The 14,210-nt window shown below is 36.1% G+C and overlaps 1 protein-coding gene across 1 annotated transcript in view; it reads left to right on the forward strand.

Moving 5' to 3' along the window:
* The first annotated feature begins 698 nt into the window (after positions 1-698).
* LOC131948158 (prominin-1-like) overlaps positions 699-14,210 on the forward strand; it is a 29,128-nt gene continuing 15,616 nt past the window's right edge. The window contains exons 1-7 of the mRNA XM_059309690.1: positions 699-794; positions 1,803-2,199; positions 3,428-3,483; positions 5,486-5,703; positions 10,671-10,791; positions 11,720-11,786; positions 13,810-13,905. Of these exons, the coding sequence (XP_059165673.1) occupies positions 1,929-2,199; positions 3,428-3,483; positions 5,486-5,703; positions 10,671-10,791; positions 11,720-11,786; positions 13,810-13,905 (829 nt within the window). The 5' untranslated portion in view covers positions 699-794; positions 1,803-1,928. The remainder of the gene's footprint in view (positions 795-1,802; positions 2,200-3,427; positions 3,484-5,485; positions 5,704-10,670; positions 10,792-11,719; positions 11,787-13,809; positions 13,906-14,210) is intronic.

Raw genomic sequence — 14,210 nt, forward strand, 5'->3', positions numbered from 1 at the left:
ACCCCCACATGGTCTGGTGAGCTGCGGTTCACGCTAAATGTTTACATTTCGTAGAGCCGGGTTTAGTGACGGCTATAAGGGGCAGATAATTTAATTTGAAACGATTTTAAACTTACATGAGGTAACTAAGAGGAGGCTGCTTTCACGGGGGGGGGGGGGTGTAGGGTAGGGGTTGGGGTTGGGGGAAAGGGGGGGGGGTTAGTGTTTTAAAGCAAATATTTTCAGTGGCAGTATTGGTACTGTCGAATTCACAAATTATGAATTACTGAAAAGTAGAAAATATATCAATTAAATAGCGGCGTATCAAACGCCGCGGATCGGCTCGTATTTTATAATAAGTAAAGAACAAAATGAACTTTCAGGTTTGTTATGTCAAAATGTATTTGTCATAGGAGTTGAAAGTTTTCTGTTTAGACATGACACAAGATGAACAACGTTCAGAATGTTACATAATCAACACTGTTAATTTGCACACACTACTTAGAATCTACATACTTTCAATTAGTTACCATACCATTACACGAATATCCCGGCATTACAGAGTACATAAAACGCGCAAAGTCGCCTACAATATCTACGCATGCTACCGCGATATTTTAGTGGACATTGTCTTGCACATTAGGGGGAAAACCCGATTCGCACCCTCATCAATGCTAACTTGTGATGAACAATAGACGAAACGGATGCAGACAAGTCAAAGGAAATCGAACATAGTAAACATGTCTTCCCAATAACACTGTCTATTGTTATCAATCATTTGAAGGTTGTAAATTCACTAGAATGGATTTTGAAAGGTACACACTTTTGTTATGTGTCCTATACTATATTACATATATTTTCTATCTAGTTTAGTTTTATAGGGCGAATTAGTAAACGGAAAACTAGTAAAACAGAAAAAGTATAATTTGATGACGGATATAGATCTAACAACCATATGAAACAAAAAACAAAACAAATACAGATTACTTCTATGATAGCAAGCAATGCAGATGATTACTACATGGGCGTATCTTTTCTGCCACTCATTATTCAGTCGTTACAAAAACGCTAAAAGTGTATACTAATATTAACTTATACCAAAGTCATAAATCTGACCCTCCTTTGGTTTCCCGACTACACTATACAGTTACTCTTCTAGATCCTACTGAAGTTAAAGAGTGTTAGCCGAAATGAAATAAAGTCTTTTCGTAATTTGATCTTGTTTATTAATACCAATAACCTTTTGGTTAAGTCAGGGTCAAGATTAGGGTCAGTACTAAATGAAAGTTGAGAGATTTTTAGTCGTATCTAGCTTTATGCTTTATCTTTTATGCTTAAATACAAAATAAATGGGTTTAACGGAATAAAAAAAATTCAGTAAAATAGATTACAACAAGCTATTGTTGAACTATCGCGTCTATGTTACCAGACATCATGCCTAATTTTTCAACAACAGTGCGTAACATACATTAAACTGGAATTAAGGATGGGGGGGGGGGGGGGTTGGGAGGAGGGCTTGATCAAATCAATCATTAAAGAGGTATTTTTATTAAAAAAGAGTGTCATAAGTGTATTTTTTTTTCAGCAAATCTCCACCACGTCCCGTTAGGATGAAATTTTAAAAAATATTGAACTAAACTAGAATTTAAATACATAACCCCTCCCCCACATACACGCATTTTGGAACCAAATTCATGCAACAAACCCTTGGTGTTATTCAAATACCCCAATGCTTACATAGTTTATTATCATGATAATAATAATAGTTTAAAATCGTGATCGTTTATTTATGACCAGTCTGTTTTCTACACCCCTTCCAACAGGTTCGAACGTGCTGCGAGAATGCCACTATTTGCTTTCACGTGCATACCCGCGCGTGATTCCGATTAGTGCATCTAGATCATTCTTTTTTACTCACGCTTATCGTACCATCCCGCTCACCCCCACCAATGGCTCACCTACGCGCATTGCTCATCTTGGCCTGGTTCATCCATGCGAGCACACCCCAGACCCACGACCTTCAGAACCCGCCGCAGCTGCAAGAGGTGAAGGACGAGTCAGGGAACCGCGCGGACAACAAAAGTGACGTCCACTTTAGGAAGATATCTGATACATCAACCTACAAGGCCCATGGAGAATCGGACGTTGGCGCCATTGGACCGTACTACAAACTTGCATACGGTATCGCCAAGGCCTCCATGGAAGGAGAGTTTCCATATGGTATGTAAAAACAACTTTCTTCTTCTTCTTCGTTCTTAATCTTTAGTGTTGGGAGGGATCGAGCCTTATCTGCCAGAGGGTTTGAACTCGAGAATTTTTTTTCGAATTCATCAAACATGAGCTTTGCCGACTCGACCATGCTTCCATCACAATTAAGGATTACGTGTCAACTGGTTATGCGCCATTGAGGCCATTGACTCCTATTTCAACCTGCTTTTCTTTTTGGATTTGCTTCCATAGCCTTTGTCCAACCAAGGACAAACTACAAGGCAGCAGTTGTTTGATTTTGGAGTTGTCTCTGCTAGAAGAGGGTTCGAACTCGAGACTTTTCGGTTTAGCAACCATGAGCTTTACCGACTCGACCAACTAAAGAGTTTACTTAGAGTTTCCTTATGGTTTAAAAATTATATTGTAAACAATACTTTCAAAATTTAAAAAAAATGTACTTAGATTAGAGTTTCTATATAGTATGTATGCGTAGCAGAATAAAAACTAAACTTTCAAAATAAAAGTTTTCTTAAAGTTTCCTTATGGTAAGTATGTTTAGCATACAGTAAAAAAATAATTTCAAAATTAAAGAGTTTACTTCGAGTTTCCATATGGTATATATAACATATTGTAAACAATACTTTTTAAAAAATGTACTTAGATTAGGGTTTCCATATAGTATGTATGCGTAGCAGAATGGAAACTAAACTTTCAAAATAAAAGTTTTCTTAGAGTTTCCATATGGTAGCATGAGAAGAAGAAAGTAAATAATACATTCAGCTTAAAACAGTTTACTTTTAGTAGACTTTCCATTTGGTATGGATGTATAATAGAACGTAACAAATACATTCAAAATAAAATAGTTCACCATATGCAAAGTATATATACCAAACATGTAAGTAAAATTATACACCATGTGTAGACCACACGTGTAAACAAGGCGAAAGACGACTAAAGGAAAATAAAATTGAAACATTATAGCGTGGTGCTTTGATTTCCAAATGTTAATTAATAAAGAGCCAGAAAATATTAACAACTGGTTATATGTCAAGAAAGTAACATGGCGCTTATAACCACAAACAAGTAAATACATAATCCTAAATATATATATATATATATATATATATATATATATATATATATATATATATATATATATATATATATTATACATATACAAATGCATGTTGTGCTTCATAATATGCTTATACGCTGTACTGTAGATTTATTTTATCACTAGAATTGTTAAATAAAACACTAAACGGAACTGTCGAATATGAAGAGGATTGGAAAAAGGTAAGATGTGTCACGTTTGAAACGTCTAAACAACGTATTGACCTCCATGCTTGTTTTGTATACAGCATACATCTACACATCTACAGCACCATAAAGCATACATCTACACCTGTATCCCATGAGACATCTACAGCACCATACAGCACACATCTACACCTGTATCTCATGAGACACTTATACAGCACCATAAAGCATACATCTACACCTGCATCCCATGAGACATCTACAGCACCATACAGCATACTTCTACACCTGTATCTCATGAGACACACCTACAGCACCATACATCATACACCTACACCTGTATATCATCACACACACAGCACTATACAGCATACATCTACACCTGTATCTCATGAGACACACCTACAGCACCATACATCATACACATACACCTGTATATCATCACACACACAGCACTATACAGCATACATCTACACCTGTATCTCATGAGACACACCTACAGCACCATACAGCATACATCTACACCTGTATCTCATGAGACATATACAGCCCAATACAGCATACATCTACACCTGTATCTCATGAGACATCTACATCACAATACAGCATACATCTACACCTGTATCTCATGAGACATCTACATCACAATACAGCATACATCTACACCTGTATCTCATGAGACATCTACATCACAATACAGCATACATCTACACCTGTATCTCATGAGACATCTACATCACAATACAGCATACATCTACACCTGTATCTCATGAGACATCTACATCACAATACAGCATACATCTACACCTGTATCTCATGAGACATCTACATCACAATACAGCATACATCTACACCTGTATCTCTTGAGACATCTACATCACAATACAGCATACATCTACACCTGTATCCCATGAGACATCTACATCACAATACAGCATACATCTACACCTGTATCTCATGAGACATCTACAGCACCATACAGCATACATCTACACCTGTATCTCATGAGACACATCTACAGCACCATACAGCACACATCTACACCTGTATCTCATGAGACACTTATACAGCACCATAAAGCATACATCTACACCTGTATCTCATGAGACATATACAGCACCATACAGCATACATCTACACCTGTATCTCATGAGACACAAGCATACAGCTCCATACAGCAAACCTCTACATACGTTTATCATACGTCACACCAGTAGATTCATACAGCATACAATAAATACATACGAGTATTATTTATCATGCTGTTAGCTATATCCTTGGTATAACAACTCACATCTAGCTGCCCTTTATACACGCTAGAGTAGTGGTCGGATCATTTCATACCAGTCTATATATATGTTCTTTTACCACGCTCTTAAATAACATCGAAATAAAAACAAGTTCACAATCCAGTGATGCTGATATCTTCTATATGAGACCTTGATGTCCAGCAGTAGAGAGCTTGACCCTTAACTCCGAGCTCTCGGATATCTGTCAGGACTCGAGTCTGTAAGGGAAAGTAAAGTCGGCTGGGCATAGTGCTGACCACATTATCCCCTCACATGCTGTGGTCAAGAACAGTGTTTCTTTCAGACTTTTTTCTCCGGAGGAGGGCACTTGATATTTTCAAGAGGTGTGAGGTGGGGGATGACTAAATTTTCCGATGGGGGGGGGGGGGGGGGCGGACACTGTTAAAAATATATATTTTCTATATTTCGTTCGGGGGAAGTGCGGTAGACTTTAATCGGGCTGAGCCCTCCCCCCCCCCCCCCCAAGATATGTCTGGAAGAAACTCTGGTCTAGAGACATATTATGAACTATACTACATCTGCACTATAGGTAAATAGGTTAGAAAAGGGAATCTTACTTTTAATATCTTCTTCGCTAATGTAGGAACCCAACACAAACATACCATCATTACCTCACATTTGTTATGTGAATAGATTAAAGAAAAGTTTAATTTAAACCTTAACTAGTCAACAGTTAACTAACAAGTAATTTAACTACAACATGTTGTTTTATTTCATCCCCTGATCAGCTGCTAGACACGTACATCGGCTACTTCATCACCGTGTTGTTTGGCGTGGTGCTAGTGATCATCTTCCCCATCGTCTGCCTCGGCTGCTGTATCTACATCTACTGCTGCTGTTGCTGTAAGAAGCCGGAGCCAAAGTCACCACGAGAGGGCGTCTACAGGAAAAAGTGCTGCCTGTACGTCACGCTGATTGTGCTTGCCGTCTTGATCATCTTTGCCCTGTAAGTACAAATTATTGGTAATGGGGTTTCATTTTCTTTCGTTAGCAAGTATATTTTGAGGCTAAAGGGAACCGTTTATAACCATTCGTTATATATATATATATATATATATATATATATATATATATATATATATATATATATATATATATATATATATATATATATATGTATATATATATATTAATATTTATATATATATATATATATATATATATATATATATATATATATATATATATATATATATATATATATAATCACATGACACATACTAAGTGTGTTTTTAAATAGCATACTACTGTATTGAAAACTTAATTGAAATTCAATGTTCCGATAGTTGTAATAGGTAGAAAAGAAAGCGCAATTGGTATGTGTTAAGTGTGTAACGGTAGGTGGATAATGTGTGGGGATATAAACGTATATAAACGTATGTGGAGCCGTGGCCCTGTTGACGTAGTTCATTTTTTCATGCTCTTGTGAGCGATGATACCTGTCTCCCATGTCAAGTGACATGGGACTGTGGGTAGTTTCACGCCTAGCCGTGTCAGACACGCAAGGCTGCTGTCTGTGGACACGGTGACCAAGATGTAGACCTAATGAAGGGCTACAGTGTTCTTTTTGGTTACAGTTTGTTTTCTTGGTTTCTTGTTGCTTCAGCATTTTTTCTCGTCGTACTACTGTGTTATGCATCGCCGTCATTGCTCGATGCTGTAAATAAAGTACTTGACAACAACTGTCGGTGTCAGTGTGTACTTAATCTCAGGGTCAACCCGTCTTAACCACAACACCTCAGTGGGTAAAAGCATCCCCACTGAGTGAGTGTTACATATATATATATATATATATATATATATATATATATATATATATATATATATATATATATATATATATATATATATACTAGCTACATCCCGTGCTCCGCCACGGTAAATCTTTTTTAAATGTACCAACTTGGGAACAGAACAAAACTAAACACAACACAAACGAACGCAAAAAAAAAAAAAAACAAAAAAAAAAACGAAAAAACAAACACAACACTCATAACATAGACACAATTTAAATGCAATCATACAGGCATATTGTTCACAGTCTAGCCCGTAGCGCCAAATCGCGCCCTTTCCGGTGATTTGCACCCCCCTTAAACTTTCGATTTGCACCCCTCCCCCCCCCCCTCCCTAAAACTTTCGATTTCCACCACCCCCCCCTCGTACATTTTTTCCAACCCACTTTGGCGCCCCCTAAGGTCGGCACCCGGGGACATATTCCTCCCCCCCCCCCCTCGCTACGCCTCTCCTATAAAACCCGAAAGATAGAATAATAATTAGAAAACAGTATAAATAATACAGTATAACGCATTTTTTTCCAGTACTTTAAATTTTAAAAAATGTACAATAGTTTCATAACTAAAACCATTGCGCACCTAATGAACGTGATGACGCGTCTATAATAGTGCTGAATAGTTGATTTAAAATTATAAGTAATAAACAGTAGGGCCTACATTCAGTGAATAAAATAAATAAAAGATTGCCTTTTATCAATCCATGCTAATTATAATTTTCTAACAATAATTTCCTCTTACACATCCGAATAATTTGCATTCACATTTTGCTAATTATATTATTGCAACACTAATTCCTTCTATGACGAACGTATATTTGCATTCACATTTTTTATTAGCGTGAGTTTAATGTATTTTTAAATTACCTCCTTTGTCAAAATTAGAAAAGAGTTAAATTAATTTGATTTTTCTACCCTGCTGTTATTATGTTATTAAAATGTATCCACTTTTTCTAGGAATATAAACGAAAATGATATTTGACATTGAGCCTTTTAATATGTTTTAGCAATGTGCGTGTATTTAATATTTTCTTGACGTTATGCGAAAGAGTAAAAACCGTGGCAATTTTAAAATAGCTCTATGCCGCTATATAAACAAACCCTACTCTATTACTTATAATAAGACACTGCGGTGCACTGAAAAGCACAGCATGGTGCGAATGTTTACTTTTATAGTCCCAAAATATATAGCGATGACGGAAGGAAGGAAGGAAGGACTGACACACTACTTGCCCGCTTATATTATAGATATATACTAGCTGCATCCCGTGCTCCGCCACGGTAAATCTTTTTTAAATGTACCAACTTGGGAACAGAACAAAACTAAACACAACACAAACGAACGCAAAAAAAAAAAAAAAAAAAAAAAAAAAAAAAAAACGAAAAAACAAACACAACACTCATAACATAAACACAATTTAAATGCAATCATAAAGGCATATTGCTCACAGTCTAGCCCGTAGCGCCAAATCGCGCCCTTTCCGGTGATTTGCACCCCCCTCAAACTTTCGATTTGCACCCCTGTCCCCCCCCCCCCCCGCCCTAAAACTTTCGATTTCCACCCCCCCCCCCTCGCAAATTTTTTCCAACCCAATTTTGCGCCCCCTAAGGTCGGCACCCGGGGACATATGCCCTCCCCTCGCTACGCCTCTCCTATAAAACCCCCAGCTTGTCCTCAAACCGAAAGATAGAATAATAATTAGTAAACAGTATAAATAATAGGCAGTATTTAAAATATCCGTGTTTTACCTACAATATTTCACTTTATCCATTCACGCATTTTTTTTCCAGTACTTTAAATTTTAAAAATTTACAATAGAGTTTCATAACTAAAACCATTGCGCACCTAATGAACGTGATGACGCGTCTATAATAGTGCTGAATAGTTGATTAAAAATTATAAGTAATAAACAGAAGGGCCTACATTCAGTGAATAAAATAAATAAAAGATTGCCTTTTATCAATCCATGCTAATTATAATTTTCTAACAATAATTTCCTCTTACACATCCACATAATTTGCATTCACATTTTGCTAATTATATTATTGCAACACTAATTCCTTCTATGACGAACGTATATTTGCATTCACATTTTTTATTAGCGTGAGTTTAATGTATTTTTAAATTACCTCTTTTGTCAAAATTAGAAAAAAAGAGTTATATTAATTTGATTTTTCTACCGTACTGTTATTATGTTATTGAAATGTATCCATTTTTTTCTGGGAATATAAACGAAAATGATATTTGACATTGATACTTTTAATATGTTTTAGCCGTGTGTGTATATTTAATATTTTCTTTAAGTTATGCAAAATTGTACAAACAGTGGAAATTATAAAATAGCTCTATGCCGCTATATAAACAAACCCTACTCTTTTACTTGTAATAAGACACTGCGGTGCACTGAAAAGCACAGCTTGGAGCGTAGCTTACTTTTATAGTCCCAAAATCTATAGCGATGACGGACGGAAGGAAGGACACGCTCAGCCCGATTATATTATAGACTAGCTGCATCCCGTGCTCCGCCACGGTAAATCTTTTTTAAATGTACCAACTTTGGAACAGAACAAAACAAACAAAAACAACACAAACACAAAAAACACAACCACAAACACAACACAACCACAACACAACCACAACACAACCACAACACAACCACAACACAAACACAACACAACACAACACAACTACAACACAACCACAACAAAAACACAACCACAACAAAAACACAACCACAACACAGCCACAACACAACCAAAAAACAACCACAATACAACCACAACACAACCACAACACAACCAAAAAAAAAAACAACACAACCACAACATTAGAATCACCACCAAACAACACGCTTTTTAGGCGTCCGCGCCCAAAGAGAGCCTTTATTTAGGTCACATAAATAGATTCTACTCCATAACTTACAATAAAACAATGCGATGCAAATGAATGTACGGCAAGTGGTGTTTACTTTTATGGTTCTAAGAAAACACATTGGCAATGTAATTAGAATTACCACCGAAAATCACGCTTTTCCCAGGCGTCCGCGCCCAGAGAGAGTCTTTCCACCATTCTCTATATTATAATTATAAAATTTCACCATCTGTTAGCACCAAAAAACAAAAACAAAAAATAGTGATTTTGAGAAATCATAGACTAATTAGAAAATAATATAAATAATCTTAACATTTTTCTCTTTTAATTATGAACCTTAACATAGACTAATCAATGCGGTAGTAATAAAAAAAAGATTAACTTAAATTATTGTTGAGTTAAATATATTTTCAAATTACCTCCCTTGAAACAATTACCACAAAAAAAAGTGGAATTAATTAGCTTTTTCGACCTACTTTTATGGAAATGTATCCATTTTTTCTAGGAATATAAACTAAAATGATATTTGACATTAATCTTTTTAATACGTTTTAGCAGTTTGCGTGTATTTAATATTTTCTTGACGTTATGCGAAAGAGTAAAAACCGTGGCAATTATAAAATAGCTCTATGCCGCTATATAAACAAACCCTACTCTAACACTTATAATAAGACACTGCGGTGCACTGAAAAGCACAGCGTGGTGCGCAGTTTACTTTTATAGTCCCAAAATCTATAGCGATGACGGACGGAAGGAAGGAAGGACACGCTCAGCCCGCTTATATTATAGATATGTATATATATATATGTTTGTATATATATATATATATATATATATATATATATATAATTTATTTTTTAATTGAATGGTGGTACATTTTAGCAATTAAAAATATCTCTCTTAAACAAATTAAAAAGAAATAATACATTTACTGAATTATGATATACAATTATGAATAATTAAGTAATAAAAATCTATGTGATGGTGTTGTAATCTCTGTGATTGTGTTGTAATATCTGTGTTGGTGTTGTAATCTCGGTAGTCGTGTTAAAATTATATGGCATTCTATCAATTTTAAAAACAAAATATCAGTACTTAAGATCATCGTTTATTTTCTTTTAATCATTAGGCACTTAATCAAACTACGATCTCCATAAACTCTGTAAATATTACACGATCCCCATGAACTCTGTAAATATTACATCACCACCCACACACATCCTACCTAAGATTCCATCCCTTATCTGAACAGTGTGGGAATCTGCCTCATGTTCGCCTCCAACGAACATCTCAGGGATTCCATTCACGAACTTGGAACCAGCGACTTCGAGCTTCTGGATGACGTCACAACATACATCAGATCGTCCGTTGACGTAAGCTTCTCTGTGTCTGTCATAATCTCTAAGGTCTAGGTTAATTTCAATAATATCGCTCTCATTATTAAATAAAAGAAATCTTATTTTAAAATACAATTGCTTTTAAAAGTTAGTATATATTGATTTATTTAAAAAAATAATTATCACATCATTCCATTACTTCAGTAAATTTAAAATGTGAGGGTATTCAAATCTATATTTAACAAAAACAAAACACTGCTAGTAAGAAACAGTAATCGAAAATATCAATTTACATTTTGAGGGTTGGGTCAAGGAAACTAGCTCTGCCCTAGTCTAAAGCCATGTTTGTATAGAGCTACTTAAGTAATCCGCTGTGTATGTATAGAACTACTCTAGCCTATTTCTACGTTTGCTCAGAACTACTCTAGTAATGCGTTGTGTTTGTATAGAACTAATTAATCCATCCGCGACGTTTATATAGAACTACTCTAGTAATCCGTTGTGTTTGTATAGAACTACTCAAGTAATCAGCTGTGTTTGTATAGAATTACTCTCGTAATCCGTTGTTTTAGTTTAGAACTACTCAAGTAATCCGCTGTGTTTGTATATAACTACTCAAGTAATCCGCTGTGTTTGTATATAACTACTCAAGTAATCCGCTACGTTTGTATAGAACTACTCAAGTAATCCTCTACGTTTGTATAGAACTACTCAAGTAATCCGCTGTGTTTGTCTAAAACTATTCAAGTAATCCGCTGTGTTTGTATAGAACTACTCTATCCATCCGTTACGTGTGTATAGAACTACGCTATCCATCCACTGTGTTTGTATACAGCTGTTCAATTCATTCACTTAGGATATCTCTAGATACCATCGCCCATGCTTACATCAGATGTCCTCGGTACGGTTGTCTAAATACACTGTAGAGGCCTATAAGTTTTAAAGTTTTATTTTATCCTTTCAGCAAGCTGATCAGCTAGTCAACAAAGACTTCACATTCTCAAGGACTGTGTTGAACCGGGACCTGCAGAGTAAGATATATTTGTGTGTAAGGTTAAGCTAAATTTGACGTTCTGTGAAACTACTAACCATAGAGTAAGATATACTTGTGTGTGAGATTAAGTTGAATTTGACGTTTTGTGAAACTACTGACCTAAGAGTAAGATATACTTGTGTGTGAGATTAAGCTAAATTTGACGTTTTGTGAAACTACTGACCTAAGAGTAAGATATACTTATGTGTTAGATTAAGCTAAATTTGACGTTTTGTGAAACTACTGACTATAGAGTAAGATATACATGTGTGTGAGATTAAGCTAAATTTGACGTTTTGTGAAACTACTAACCATAGAGTACGATATACTTGTGTGTTAGATTAAGCTAAATTTGACAATTCGTGAAACTAGTGACCATAGAGTAAGATATACTTGTGTGTGAGATTAAGCTAAATTTGACGTTCTGTGAAACTATTGACCTAAGAGTAAGATATACGTGTGTGTTAGATTAAGCTAAATATGACGTTTTGTGAAACTACTGACCATAGAGTAAGATATACTTGTGTGAGATTAAGCTAATTTTGACGTTTTGTGAAACTACTAACCATAGAGTAAGATATACTTGTGTGTGAGATTAAGCTAATTTTGACGTTTTGTGAAACTACTAACCATAGAGTAAGATATACTTGTGTGTTAGATTAAGCTAAATTTGACTTTTTTGAAGCTTTAAGACAACAGATTAAATAAGATATACTTGTTTTGTTTAGGTTTGTTCTGATTAATATTTCCATTCCTACATTCCAACGCATGTGGGGTATGTTATAGGAAAAATAAATCAAGCGAAAAACACTATTACTGACTTAAAAGTCATAATCAGTGAAGTACTTGAGGGATATGCATTATCTCTTAAATGCAGTACTGAATTTAAATCTTAACTCAGGTAAAAAAACAACTTACCTTGTCTTAACTGAGGTACGTACATTATATCTTAACTGAGGTACGAACGTTATATTTTAACTGAGGAACATAGCTCATATCTTAACTAAGGTACATACCTCATGTATAAACTGAAGTACACCTCATGGCTTAATTGAGGTACACACGTCATGTCTTAACTGAGGTAAATACCTCATGTCTTAACTGAGGTAAATACCTCATATCTTATCTGAGGTACATACCTCATGTCTTAATTGAGGTAGTACCTCATGTCTTAACTGAGGTAAATACCTGATGCATTAACTGAGGTAGTACCTCATGTCTTAACTGAGGTAAATACCTCATGCATTAACTGAGGTAGTACCTCATGTCTTAACTGAGGTAAATACCTCATGCATTAACTGAGGTAGATACCTCATGTCTTAACTGAGGTAAATACCTCATGCATTAACTGAGGTAGATACCTCATGTCTTAACTGAGGCAGTCTGTTAATTTTGTGTCGCAACATTGATTTTGACATCAGGCGTTACTGAGGTACAGAAATAAGGTTGTAACTGAGGTACACACCTCTGATCGAAACTTTCACGAACTATGCTTTAGGGGAGTAAATTTTTTAACTTAATGGACACCGATAGGGTTTTGCGGATGGCGAAGACTATTTCTTTGTCATATACATGAATTGTCAGTCAAGCCTAAAGAGCATTGATTGACCAGATAAATGCAGAGGCGTAGCGAGGGGGGGGGGGGGGGGGGCGGGGGATGCGAACAGCACCGGGTGACACCATTTAGGGGGGGGGGGGGGTCACACCAAGGCAAAAAATAGCAAAATATATAGAGAAAAACTTGAGGGGGGGGGGTTTGCTAATCGAAAACTTGAGGGGAGGGGGTGCAAATCGAAAGTTTGAGGGGGGGGGGGGGTGCAATCAAAAGTTTGAGGGGGTGTGGAAACCGAAAATTTGAAAGTTTGTCCCCGGGAAGGGTCGCTACGCCTCTGGGGGGGGTGCCACCATTAAGTGCCGCACCGGGTGACACCCGACCTCGCTACGCCACTGGATAAATGCACTTATAAGAGTAAGCCTCAACGTGATTGTCAGCAATGATTCTATACTTGCCATCTTTGTAGATATCGGTGGTATTCTTGGCGAAGACGTCAAGCAAAAGGTCACGGACAGGCTGCGATTGCAGAAATTATACGACGACATCATAGCCTTGGAAAATTGTACGTATGATTATGACTATTTTCATTACCAGGTTGACGATTGTTCTGTTTTTTTTCCTCTCATTTTTTTTTTAATTTCTTGAGGTACACATTTAAAAACGAGTCATAAGTAATAAATAAACAGATACATTAAAATAAATAAATAATTATGTATATACACATAGGAGGTCGGAGTGGTCGGGTCGGTAGACTAGATGTTGCTTACGCGATTAGTCCCGAGTTCTAGGAGAGACAACTACAACATCAAACAACTGCTGCATAATAGTTTGTTCTTGTTTGGACAAAAGCTATGGAAGCAAATCCAA

The sequence above is a fragment of the Physella acuta genome, unplaced genomic scaffold, assembly GCF_028476545.2.
Source record: "Physella acuta isolate Inbredline_101_S28 unplaced genomic scaffold, ASM2847654v3 ptg000627l, whole genome shotgun sequence".
NCBI classification, from domain to species: Eukaryota; Metazoa; Mollusca; class Gastropoda; family Physidae; genus Physella; species Physella acuta.